Source organism: Etheostoma spectabile, chromosome 19 (genome assembly GCF_008692095.1).
Source record: "Etheostoma spectabile isolate EspeVRDwgs_2016 chromosome 19, UIUC_Espe_1.0, whole genome shotgun sequence".
NCBI classification, from domain to species: domain Eukaryota; kingdom Metazoa; phylum Chordata; class Actinopteri; order Perciformes; family Percidae; genus Etheostoma; species Etheostoma spectabile.
In genome coordinates this window covers 4116185-4129960 of record NC_045751.1, presented here as the reverse complement: position 1 = coordinate 4129960, position 13776 = coordinate 4116185, and the positions used below count along the sequence as shown (strand labels likewise).

The following is a 13776-nucleotide window of genomic DNA, read 5'->3' as shown; positions in this document are numbered from 1 at the left end:
GTAATATTTGAGGCACAAACTGGGAAGGAAGGTTAGACCAAGTTAAAACAACCACATTGTCAAATATTAACTGGTGGAAAAAAGTATCAGAGAGAGAAAAAATGTTTTATTTTGTTTGCCTACGGGATTTGAGATGGGGCGGGGCGTGTGGTTGGCTGTGCCAATAGCATCGCTGGGATTAATTGACTGACGTAGATTCCAACCAATGACGGAAGTGTACAGCTGGACAAACGCGACGCACGACACAACGTTTTTTCCCCCTCGACGTTTCTGCAGAGAAACAGGGTATTTATCCGTTTTTAACCAATAACGTGAGCAAACCGACAAAGGAAACACGTATATTTTCATTTTATTGGAGATTATTAGGAGAATATATTAACTGTGTGGTTTTCCTGTGACGTCCCGGGACCGGAAAAGAGCCGTTTCCCCCCCGACAGCTGGTTTGCGGATTCCCCCCTACAAGCTTGAAGTTGTGTGGTGAGTCTGTTGTTATGAGTGGAGTAAAGGGGGAAGCTAGCGGTTTGCTACAGAAAGAAAGAGACAAAAAGAAAGAGGAGCAAGATAGCAACCAAAAAAACGCTAACTGGCTACCCATGTTAAAAAACAATAACTTGTGTTAATTTCGGTATAAGAGCCTATTTACTTATAACTTGCTTCAGTTTGAAGGCTAACAATATGTATTGTGTTGCACCACTTAAGCCCTAGAATATCATTCTAAAAAGAAGAAAAAAACTTTCATGAAAAATAATGGTGGCAAACCAACTTTAGTCTTCTCCTACAATAGTATTAGTTGTTTTCTGGTAAACTAACGTTACAACATTGGAGCACTGTCAAGTTAGTGTCTTCAAATGTTGGATTTAGATCTTTACTTAGATCAGTAACATATGATACATATTATATTTAGGCCCACACTGATTCGAACAACAGACAGAGCTTGTGAGTTATAGTCTGCTGTTCATCTTGAGAATCATTTAGTCCACAAAAAGTCAATTAAAGTGTTGATTATTTGGTATTTATCGGCAGAACTGGTTCTATTTTCGAAGCCACGCAGGCATTTGTGTGTTCGTGAGAGAGTAAAAAGTGTAGGCTGCTGAGGAACGTTATGTTGTGGCGGAGCTTGAGGGATGTTTGTTCACAGGTTGCATTCAAGAACCAATTGTGAGCCCCGATTTTCGATGCTCAACGTTGCTGTGACGTGTAGTGCTGAAACGATTAATTACATCGGTGAACCTTTGGAACTTTTGACCCTTTAGGAAGTTGTGATGCATTTTTCACTATTGTATTTGATTGACCGACCGTGTCTGTACCAAAAGAATTAGTGTTCTCAATCAGTTGTCAGTTTATTAAGTTTACCAGGCTAAAAGTAATGCAGTCTTATAAAACATCCCTACAATACATCCTTCTTTCATGAAGGTATTATGCTTTGTGTTTTAGAGAGGTGTTGGTTCAACTCAGTGGCCATTTTGGTGCTGTTAAAATGTAAAAAAAAAAAATTGTATGAGACATGGTGGACAAAATATTAGAAACCCATCCTAGTATAACACAATATAGAGAAAAACACCATAACCTACATTCTCCTAATTTATCATAAATTGTATAAATCATAAAAAACAAAATCTGAACATTATAACCATGGAGGATTTGTTGCATGACTGTTGTATTAGACTTGGTTAATTTTAGAATTGTACCAAATAAATTGGCAGCTGAGTATATGTATTTACTTTTCATATGTCATGACATGTCATATAGGTGTGGGGTCTCACTGGACCTATGCACTGCATGCACTTTGTTGGCTTGAAAATAGAATAATCACTTTTCTGAGCTGATTGTAATAAGTTGTTGCAGGCAGAAACATAAGAATCATCCTTCGTTTGCTGCTAGGCAACCACAATGTCAGCTGCTGTCAGGCTCTCAATTAGTGTAACTAACAACATTAACTACTGGGACTTCAACTCAGAAAAGAAAGATACATATTATCTATGTCAGGCTGTTGATGTTATTTGTGTTGCAATTTTAGTTTTTGATTCAATAGAATGAGGAAAACCACTATCCACGTTTGGTACATTTTTCTCAACAGAAAAAAAGCCCGGCCTGAGGAAAGGGTCCGTAATTTACAGTGTTTTCCTTTTCAGAGTGTATCAGAGCTGTATTTTGTTCAATCTTGGGATCTATCATCGAATTACTCACTCTTAGCCTCTGGGGGGGAATAGGAATGGAAATACTGCAGAGGGATTTAACCAGATGTTGTGGTGTAGCTGCTTGCATATCCGGACCACGTCTGTTTCTGTGCATCACTGCAAATTGTTTTTGCACAATAAAAAAAAACTGCTCTTTGGTCAGTTTGTTTTTCATTTGCTGTCTACATGCACTGCATGCCTGCACCCTGCATACTAATATTGGCCAGTGTTTTTAATGATGTTTATCCTTCAAATGAAAGTTGGCATGTTCTCAATATTGTCACTTGCTCATGTGTCAATATTCAGATGAATTCAGACATCTCAGCTAGGGCTGGTCAATATGGTTGAAATCACATTATCGGTAAGTATTTTACAATCCAAAAAGATCATGTTATAGAAAATGTTCGCAATATCACACATAAAATACTCAAACTGATGTTTAATGAACTGTTATGGAGTACATGAGACCAAACCCTTTATAGCGCATTGGTAAAGCTTCAATAAGTAATTTTGTTTTTAATTACAGTTTGCTCAAAGCTAGACCTAAAACTATTAATCAGTTAATGAATGAATCGATATTTGAATGATTTATCAAGAGAAAAACATTATTTTCCTTCAGCCCCACAAATGTGATGGTTTTCAGTTTTTTTGTTTTATATGATTGTGTAGTAAATATATTTTGGGTTAAGATTGTTGGCGGGATAAAACAAGACATGTAAAGATGTTGCCTTGGGTTGTGGGAAATTTTGATAGAAATTTATTTGACATTTTCGCGTTACTTTCGCGAGTAATTCCCACATTCCTGAAAGACGTGAATGCAGCACCAGACCACGTGACCGACCCAGCTCTCTAACGTTAGCAAGGTGGCTAACAGGATTTAGCTAACTTGAGCTACGTTGCATCGCAGCACAGTAATCCCACTGGAGAAACGACGAACACGCACTCGTTGCAGTGTAGTTGCTAAAACTTTGTGAAACGTTACAGTTCGAAGCGAACACCTAGAGCACAATGCCAGGTAACTTAACCTTTTAAACGGTTAACTGCTCGTCGTGTGTGCGTGTGTAAAACCGTTGTAATGTCGAGAGCGGAGGCTTGTTGTGTTGACCTGCTTCACTGATGCTGCCATGCTGTAGCAGCGTGCTAGCTGATAGCAAAGCAACCGACTTTGTTTGGCCTTAAGCATCCGAACAGGAATGGAGTTTGACCTCGGTTTATGGTTTACGTGTTATCGTAGTTTGTGTCTTTTTTTTATTTGGTGCTTTGTTTGTGGTCAAGCTGTTTTCATGCAAAATCACTTTACGATTTTAAAGAAGATAACCTAGCCCGCTGCCCTTTGTTGTTGCAGAGATAGCTTTCACCTTAGGCCCGCCCATTGACAGCACAGCTATGTGTATCTGTTTGCAGCTACGGTAAACTAGCCACTTAGCACTACCTCGGCCAAAACCGTCCAATCCATTTACGAACTTCCCAGGTAGGCCTGGGCACCTGGTTTAGCCCGTTAGCTTTCAGAAACCGCTAGCATACTTTAAGCTACTACGACGCAGCTCCCAAAATTACAGACTGCAACGTTAGACTAACGTAACGTAAATGTACACAGTGTTAGTATATGGGGTTCCTCTTAATACATTAGCAAATTATATGAAAACAACAAACTCTTCAGAAAATTATTTTCACATGTCGGGTTCATTATTTTTTAGCTTTTTAAACTGCTTATTTTGTTATCCACGCACTTCTCACTTTACAATTGGGATTAATGAGTTCACTTGTGTACATTTAATTTTTATTAATTTGTGTTTTCAAGACCCTCAACAATTATTTCATTATTAATTTATGTAACATTCATTTAGTTGTTATTGTTTAGACTGTAAAACGTCAATCTCCGTGAAAAGTGTCCATCACATTTGCCAGAGCCCACATTGACACTGTCAAATTGCCTATTTCTTTCTCCAACAATCGAAAACCAAAATAATCCTCGCCTTTTGACAAGGTGGAACCATTAAATGTCAAATGTAATTTGTGCATCCTAAATTAGTTAAAACGATTAATCGAGTAACCCCTAACATGCCAGACAATAATACATAGTTACATGTTTTTGTCCGACCAACCGGCTAACTAATGCTGGATGGTATGGCCTAAAATGTAGCTATATCATGGTTTTAAACGTGAACCACAGACAATAATGGTATTTTTCTTAAAATTTCAATTTATGCTTCTAAAGGTGTAAAACACTGGTATGGCAACTATTACTGAAGCCTACTCTTAACTCTGTTACTAGGCCATATTTCATAGTACAAAATAGGGATGGGCCCTAATATTTGACTATTCTGATATTCCTTTGTTGGGTATATAGGTATTATGGAATCCCTTAAGGCTGATTCAGGCCTTCATTGCCCTGTCAGGGTTCTAATTTGCAATAATGGCTTCTCACGCTACATTATCCCTTACTTAATGGTGAAACTGAGTATTTCCTCCTTTTTTTAACACAAGTACAACTACAATTTACTTTTCTAATGTAAATTCCCATCTCTAGTTGAATGATCCATTTTCTGTGATAGTTTGTCATTTATCTGTCTGTTATCCACGCCTCATATGCATCAAATGCATAAATCTTGAGGAGAGACATTATTCCCGAATATAATGGAATATTAATGAAAAGGATTTGCAGTAAAGAAATACACAATCAAGGCAGCAATATGGACATTTATTATTGGCACACATAAAGACGGAGGCTTCTTTTGAGCCTTGAAATTGCACTTGCAGTGGGGGGAGGGGGTTGCTTATCAGGAACATCCAGTCAGAAAACGTTTATCTACAAATACTCTGCAACTGAAAGTGTTTTAGATCACAACATGAGGTTATTTAACTCAGAACTGGCGCTCAATCATATGCCTTTTTTATGGTAATTTTGTCTGAATTTGTATTGTCGGTGCAGTCCTACTGCTGAGCAGCATTTAACCTTTCCGCTGTTTATCCTTCACCCTCATCAGATCGAACCGCTCGCAGGCATAGGGAATGCTAGGCTCCGCTAAGTAAATATTACATGGTGCCCAACACATGGTTATGCAACATGAACACGTTAAGTGCTACATGCAATACATAATGGCACAGTGCTGTGTCTCCCCTTTTCCTTCTGGCATGTTTACAGAGACTCAATTGTTGGAAATTATTTTAAAGGGTTGGGAAACATGTTATCATTTTTAGCTTGGTGGGTTTTTGTAGGGCTGGTTGAAAATTCAATGATAAGTTAGTGGTGTGTGTGTGTGTGTGTGTGTGTGTGTGTGTGTGTGGTGTGTGTGTGTGTGTGTGTGTGGTGTGTGTGTGTGTGTGTGGTTGGGGGGCGCGCGCATGCTTTTGTTTTAACTGTACGGTAAAATTTCTGGCATTTGATGTTAAGTCTTGTTGTTCCGTAACACTTTATAGACTCCAGTAAAAGTGAATTTCAACACACTGGAACACTCACACATGCTGGCTTCAAACACTTCGAGCATGCTGGGGCCTTGCGCAACTAGTGCAGAATTAAATTAGGTGTGTAGTATTCTTTTAATAAATGTTCTTTCTTACCCCCTCCCTCCCTAGAGTATTTATTTACCTTCATAGCTAACATCTCGTGTAAATCTCTGCACTGCATGATTGGACTGCTTTGTCATTGTCCAGACAGAAACACTGACAGCTTTGAGCCAGGCAGACACCCCTCCTCTTAGTCTACTAACCTACTTAGATTATACATGTTTATATGAACTCCTCCTGAAGGACAGTGTGTCCGTGCTGTCAGTCTGCCGCGGATCAAACTCAGCTCTCACATGTTGATTTTGATTCATTGACTGGGAAAGAAACAAAAAAAGTAAAACATTATGTCCTGAATTTGGAAATCAGGTTCTAGTATGGATGAAGCTGCTGGGAGTCGGTCCTCGCAAGTCAAACCTTGCTATAGTGTGTCAGTCTGCATGAGGTTGACCCTGGGGCTGTGTGTGCGGCTCGGTTGAGATCATCGCTTCACTTGTCTTTTCCTTTTTTTTCCTCCTCACTACAAGGCCACGGTTGAGTCATGACAAGTCTGTTTGAGCTGGCAGGCAGTCTGAGGATTGTTATTATAGTGGGCATTTTGCATCGGAGCAGGAGTTCTGTGTCACACAAATAAGATGGTCAAACAATTACGTATAATCACAATTTAAAAAAAAAAAAAAAAAAGGTTCCATGACATGGTGATCTTTGGATGCTTTAACATAGACCTTAACGGCCCCCTAACACCATATCTGATGTCTCTTTTATATAGACCGTAGTAGTTCCCTAATACCACATCTGAAGTCTCTTTTATATAGACCTCAGTGGTCCCCTAATACTGTATCTAAAGTCTCTTTTATATAGACCTCAGTGGTCCCCTAATACCATATCTGAAGTCTCTTTCCCAGAGTTCAGCCTTGGTTCAGAATTACAGCCACTAGAGCCAGTCCCAGAATGAGCTTTCCTTAGGACATGCCATTTCTGAGGTTGTAGCTTTTCAGGAGGAGAAGAAGGAGGGGACCTTGCCCATCGTGAGGTCATAAGGAGCAAGATTCCAGATCGGCCCATCTGAGCTTTCCTTTTCTCAAAGGCAGAGCAGGATACCCAGGGCTCGGTTTACACCTCGGTTTTCACCATTTTTAGCCACTGGGGGACCATAGGCAGGCTGGGGGGAACGCATATTGATGTTAAAATTAGGGGAAATGTTCATGACATGGGACATTTTTTTATTTTAGTTTTTTAAATTCTCACTTTAGGCATAGTTGCATCAAAGTAAAAGGTATTCAAGACGGAGAGAGAGACCCGCCGCGACGAGGAGTCAACCTCTACTATCGTGATGAATTCTTTAGAAGAGTTTTTGTTGTTGTGATTTGCCAAAAAGTTCCTGTTTTTACGCCTCGACCATTTTCCTAACTATTACTTAACTGCAATGCAACTGTCTTCTTGCACAGAGCCGGCTGAGATGAGCGGTCCAGAGTTGGCCAAGACACCGGGAGGTGGGGCTCCGGGCAAGGAGGGAAAGGAGCAAGTGGCCAATGGGCACGCAGGAGAGGGCAGCGACGCCAACCCATTTGCTGAGTACATGTGGATGGAGAATGAAGAAGAGTATAACAGACAGGTGTGTGCTCATACTTTGTTTCACAGACATGGGGCACATCAAGAACAATTTAAATTCTTCATGGTTCATTCCGGAAAACTTCAGACTTAACACAACAATACAATTTCTCTCGCCTGCCTGGATGAGTCATCTGTTTTAATGCCACCACATTACTGAGATTTCTCTTTGGGGAAACCTTCCACCCACTTGTCATGCAAATGATCCCTCATATATTCCTCCTCCTGTCCATCTGCCCTCTTGATCTTTTTTTCCTCCGCCAATTTCTCTCTGGCCTTGCATGTATGTCACTCATCTCCCTCCCCCCTTTCTTCTCTCCCTCGTCATTTCCCAGGTGGAAGAGGAGCTGTTGGAGCAGGAGTTCTTGGAGCGCTGCTTCCAGGAAATGCTGGAGGAAGAGGACCAGGATTGGTTCATCCCTTCACGCGACCTTAACAACCAGGGGGTGGGGCAGCTGCAGCAGCAGCTCAACGGCCTGTCTGTCAGCGATCACCACCACAACAATAACCTGGAAGAAGTGGCGGTGAGTCACAGATGCATCTAGTTTCACAACAGAGAAGCCCACTTAGAAATTGATGAACACGCAAGAGTAGAAACGAGTATGCTCTTACTCTTTTTCTGTGTCTTTCTGCAGAGGAAGAGCATCTTGAATCCCGAAGCAAAGGAGTTCGTCCCGGGGAAGAAATACTAGGAGTCCCCCTCACCCCCATGGAGCCTCCACGCACGCACGCACATACACGCACACACCAGTTCTCACATATTCCCAGAGACTCTGGCGGCCACGACCGCACACACACACTGATTCTCTCGCACACAACACACACACACTCTCACTCCTACACACTTGAAGTCAATGGCGTGCTGGCAGGCCCAGTTGGGGGGTGGGGGGATTTCTTTTTCTTTCTTTTTCTGTTTGTTTCTTTAATCCTTTTTATTTCTTGTAAACTGAGGGACATTGGGAACAGGGGTGGGGGAGGGGTGTAATACCAGCACCGCCCTACTGCGGGCGCTAGCTCATCATTGCATTTCAGATGACACTGGTGATGTTTACAGAGTATGCAGATCTTATTAATGTCCCCTTGGAACTGAGGCAGCTACCAAGGAGTGATGCCAGGGAAAACCATCTAATAAACATGAGAAAGTGTTTCACATACTTGTTAATTTGTGTGCTGTCAAAACCGGAAAACATCGTCCGTAAGTTAAGGGTTTCCATAGCAGTGAGGTAAGAGAACGACTTCCTTATTTCAGGGGACTTGATGGGTTTCTGCCGCTGCTCTGTTGTCATCACGGTCAGTCATACCCGTTATCGTTGGCTCCAATGTCATAAGCTCCTTGTGACATCACAGTTTTTGTGCATCTAGAAATGCGGGTTCTTATTTGTATCCGCGGTCGGCTCCGTTTCAAACCAAATACAGCCCCACCCTCCCTGCACGCTTGTTTTGAAGTGTTGTCGACAGACAAGGACAGGTGTAATCATGGATACAGTTATTTTCCCAATTTATGTGGAAGTCCATGTTTATCTTTTGTCCAGTTTATTAGAACAGAGGTGTGAGTTTCTCAATCATGCATCAAGTCGAGTTAAGCAAGAACAATGTAAAACAGGAAAGGTCAGATTTTTTTTTTAACCTTCAAAAAGCTCAGTTGTCAAATTAATTTTTGTTCACCGCGGCATCCTTTTTAGTTACATTTGGATTTATGGGGTGTAGTGAACAAGCTTGTTACAGGGGAGTATTTGGTCTGGAACACAGCCACTGCCTGCCGGAACAACTCAGTTTGTCCAGCATCAGATCGAGTGTCCATATCCAAATCAGGTTTTCAAATAGCCTCTCCTCCTTTTTTTTTTTTTTTTCTCTTCATGTTTGTGAGGATGAGTCATTTTGTGTCTCTACTGGGTACAGTAACCTGTGGTGTCCATTCAGTCCTGTTTGCAGATGTGAGGGGACAGTATTGTCATGGCCAATCAGAATAAAGCAGTATGGAGCACATGGCAGACAGTATGGCTTCCTTGCTGTTCTACACTCTATAGGTTGATGTTTTTGAGGAAGTTCTTTTTCACCATAAATATTTTGTGGTCTGGCTTTCCCTGAAGCATCGCCCCTTAGTGCAATTATAATCTGTTAAATTGTATTTGTGAAGATGCTTTTAAGGAAACCCAAATTCTTATCTATAATTAGTTTTTTCTAGTTTTCAGCCGTTTTGGTTTAAAAAAAAAAAAAAAAAATGCAGAGACAGTATTGTCATAAGGGAGAATCTTGTGATCTGAACATTAATGTTCATGCCACTGTTCATTTGTGGTATTACAATGACAATAATGTATTGTGTATTTTACTGTATTAGTGTTAAGTAGACACTTGTGCACTTGTACTTCACTGACTTAATAATCTGAAAGGTGAAAGTGATTCTCAACCTAACGAGTATTCAAGTGTGTTCTTAAACCGTGCAGGAGACTGAAACCTTGGTTAAAATGGAACTTCCTCACACAGCTTTGGACCACAGCTGTCGGATGGCACCCTGGTGAAGCCAATAGGATTGTCCGCCAGGTGGATTGTACAACATGAAATCATTTTTGGTGATTTTTGATTAGACGCGTTAGATGACCGAAGCCGTAAAAAAAATTAAAAAAAAAAAAGAGGTCCAGAAGACAAGAGTATGAATTTCAATACGAATAAAAATAATGAAAAAAGAAGAATAAAGATGTTAAAGACAAATGCTCTGTCAGTCTTTTGTCACATTTGATACACACTGGACAAGAACCCCGATAAGCCCGTGCTGTTTGGTTGGTTGTTGGGTCAACATTAATGACAGGAGACACCTTCATGTTCTCCTGTCATTTAATACAGCCTCCATAAAATGATCTGTAAGTTTCCTCACACAGGAAATACTGTCTGATAGAAGAGAAAAAATTAGGTCTTATGCATGGATTGTGTGTACAAAGAATTGCTTAGAAATGTTTTAAAGAAATGTGTCATTCCACAATACTTGTGTACTTTCTGCTTGTTTTTTTTTAAGAAAAACTTAAATTGAGGAGTGCCCTAGACCACACTAACACCAATACGCACTAACTTGCCTTTGTGCTGGGAAATGAGTCCTAAAAAAAGTCCATCTTTTTTATTCTCTTCTTCATTTAAAGTGTTTTAAATTGTTAGAGGACTAGTTCTGGCCTAAAAGGTGCTGCTGGAGATGGATAGCTTATTGGTAAGTGTTCAAATGTCATATTATAGGATCTTTTTTACAAGGCAATCTATGATGTTGCGTAGTGGCGATGCCAGCACAGGTCTTGAAGGCCGCTGCAGGCTTTAAGGAGGAATGCAAGATAATTTAAAATGACAGTCTAATCATATTAAGATATTGTGGTGCAGTTTTTGATCTTTTAAAAGATGTTAAATTGCCTTAAGTCTTCCACAACATAAGATTAAAAAAATGTAGATGTGTAACATGTATGTGTTGGCCTATACATATAATTCTGTGATAATAGCTGAGATATTAATGCTGTCCTTGTTGCTCACCCCTCCCACTAGGCCTCCTGCTGGCAGACTGTAGTGTCCGGTCCACCCAAACATAGTTCCTCAGCAGATCTGAAAGCAGACTGGAGGTATGACTTTCTCACTTTGGAGTGGGAGGGTTAGCCGTACAACAGGCTGGCGTCCACTTAACGACATTGCTGCAGATGAAGGGCTGGCTCAGCGTGGCTGACAACACAGATGATGGCCCGGTCATACCGTCAGTGCTGTGCTGCTTCCCCATTGTGGAAGAGCCAGAGCGTGGAACAGGAGGAGCCTCCTAAGAAGAGGAAGGAAACCTCCACAGATGAGCAGCACTGACCTCCAAAATGAAGACACCACAGATTGTAAAAACTATGTTAGCGATTCAAAGACGACATCCAGGAGGCATCCTTTTACTCCAAACCGCCTAATGCAAAGGAGCATCAATGTGGAGCTTTTCACCCTGGTGTGCACAGACGGTCCCACTCTGATAAAGCGAGCAGTATCATACCAGATTATCTCTGCTCCTAAAATAAGATCATGATTGATTTCATGAAACGAGTGAACTATTTATAATATAATAAATAATTAAATCGGAAACCAGAGAGAGGTTTTATTTTCTTCATATTTTCACCATGGCAGCACCCAGTTAAGTGTGTTAACACGTACACATACAGACGGCTTAAAGGGCATATTGAAGGTTAATTTTTGTACAAAATGAAAATATAACGTGTATGCAAATACCACATAAATGGTTAATGTAGGATTTTGAATGTTTTATGAGACAAAATGAAACAAATTTAGTAGAAATAAATGACAGGTTTTCAACAGTTTTCAAAATTAGTTTTTTTCTTCTACGTCACATCATTTGACATAACGAGAGGGAGTTATTTGCCAAGCTCTATGTTGTTTCAGTGTGGAGTCGGCTGGTATTTCCATTTCATGTCTCTGTAGTTTTTGTATTTTAATTCTCATCATGGTAAAGTATTGTGTTTGTGGAGGCTACTCAAACTCCAACCTGTCAGGACACTGGACAGTGCTATCTAACTACTGTTTCTATTTCGTATGTGCTCCTCGTTCAAACGGGCTTCACTATTGGTTAGAGGGCTTCGCCCATACTCATAGAACTTGAGTTACACCCAGGTAACTACTCTGTCTGGCAACAGAGTTTGTACAACAAAGTGAACTAAAGTTTGATTTAAAACAGAAATGAGCCAGGATGAGCTCTTAACATTTTCATGTGGTTTTGTGCAAAAATAAGATTAGGTTTTAACCTGGCTGGACCTTGTGTAGTCAATGTGCTTAATTGTGGTCAAATAAATTTAGGGACATTCAGCGGTGTTTTTTATAATGTGAATGTGGATATTAAAGGTCCCATGGCATAAAAAGGTCACTTTGACTTTTTTTTAACATTAATATGAGTTCCCCCAGCCTGCCTATGGCCCCCCAGTGGCTAGAAATGGTGATGGGTGTAAACCGAGCCCTGGGTATCCTTCCTTTGAGAAAAGGAAAGCTCAGATGGGCTGATCTGGAATCTTCCACCTTATGAGGTCATAAGGGGCAATGTTGCCTTTCCTTTCTCTACTTTGCCCACCCAGAGAATTTGGCCCATGACCTCATGAGGGGCAAGGTCCTCCCCCCCTCTGCATTGGCAGTTGGTCAAGGCCGCACCCCCAGCCTCCATCTTGTCCCCCCCACTTCTCCTCCTCAAAAGCTACAGACTCAGAAATGGCATGTCCTAAGAAAAAACCTCATTGTGGGACTGGCTCTAGTGGCTGTAATTCTGCACCAAGGCTAAATTCTGGGAAAGAGACTTCAGATATGGTATTAGGGGACCACTAAGGTCTCTATAAAAGAGACTTCAGATACAGTATTAGGGGACCACTAAGGTCTCTATAAAAGAGACTTCAGATCCAGTATTAGGAAACCACTAAGGTCTCTATAAAAGAGACTTCAGATAAAGTATTAGGGGACCATTAAGGTCTCTATAAAAGAGACTTCAGATAAAGTATTAGGGGGCCATTAAGGTCTATATAAAAGAGACTTCAGATACAGTATTAGGGGGCCATTGAGGTCTAAAGAAAAGCTTCCAAAAAGCACCATGTCATAGGACCTTTAATGTTCATCTGTAGTGGTCCCAGTCTTTTTTTGTGTACTGAAGTAGCATCACATGAGAGACACATAATTGAGGACTGCTTTAATTTAATGAACTCAACAATGTAATCATGCTATTTTCAACAACTTGGTGTTCTGGATTACTCGTCCAAAGTGTGTAGTCAGTGTTACTTCAGCTGAACCCCAGGACAAATATGACCCACAGCCTCACATATTAGTCTTGAGGAGCTGCAGCAGTTTTTTCACGGACAAACTACAGTCTTTTTCTGCGAGTGATCTCGATATAGAAGACGCTGATTAGGATAAGTGATAAAATATGCATACCCTGCTTGCCAACCCCCTCTCCCTGTTCTCCTGGAGTTTCAAATCCTCACGTTTTTACATGATGAAATATCTAAACCTGCTTATCCACTATATTGATTTAGTGACATATTATCGACAAACTGCTCTGACAATATGGCATCCCAGACAATTTGGTCAACATCCTAAGAATGGATAGCCTGCAGAGTTACCTAGTTCACTTAAAGTTTCTGATTGAAATCCAGCATTAAACAAGGCTGTTGACTGTCCCCTGTCTTCTTCATCCTGGTTATCGATTGAATCACACAGTGGCCAGCAGATGCAGAAGAAGACAAGAGTACTGCAAACATCCACAACGGGAAAACGAGGGAAACCTCAAGGTCAACACTACGCACAAAAACCCTGTGACCATGGAGGGAATGGCACTTGAGGAAGTAGAAGCCTTCACTTGCTTGGGCTGATGATTCAGAGCCAGAATTGGAAAGGCAAGGGCTTCATTCCTCCAGCTGAAGAACATTTGGAGCTCCAAAGAAGGAAAGAAGATTGGGATAGATTGGCCAAACGCTCCAGAAACCAAATACAAGCA

At 40.8% G+C, this 13776-nt stretch overlaps 1 protein-coding gene across 2 annotated transcripts; it reads left to right on the top strand.

The window, feature by feature from the left end:
- The first annotated feature begins 222 nt into the window (after nt 1-222).
- Nucleotides 223-9273, top strand: paip2b (poly(A) binding protein interacting protein 2B). 2 transcript variants are annotated; one of them, XM_032544346.1, is made up of 4 exons: nt 223-477; nt 7130-7296; nt 7628-7816; nt 7928-9273. In XM_032544346.1, the coding sequence occupies exons 2-4, from the start codon at nt 7141-7143 to the stop codon at nt 7982-7984; spliced, it is 402 nt and encodes a 133-aa protein (XP_032400237.1). In that variant the 5' UTR covers nt 223-477; nt 7130-7140; the 3' UTR covers nt 7985-9273. The 2 variants fall into 2 exon arrangements, with proteins under 2 accessions (XP_032400237.1, XP_032400236.1); XM_032544345.1 differs by lacking the exon at nt 223-477 and adding an exon at nt 2991-3192.
- Nucleotides 9274-13776: the final 4503 nt, after the last annotated feature.

Bases quoted from the DNA above. Each gene is read 5' to 3' on its own strand.
- paip2b (XM_032544345.1), top strand. The intron at 7,297-7,627 runs GTGTGTGCTCAT...GTCATTTCCCAG, and splicing joins AAGAAGAGTATAACAGACAG to GTGGAAGAGGAGCTGTTGGA. The intron at 7,817-7,927 runs GTGAGTCACAGA...GTCTTTCTGCAG, and splicing joins ATAACCTGGAAGAAGTGGCG to AGGAAGAGCATCTTGAATCC.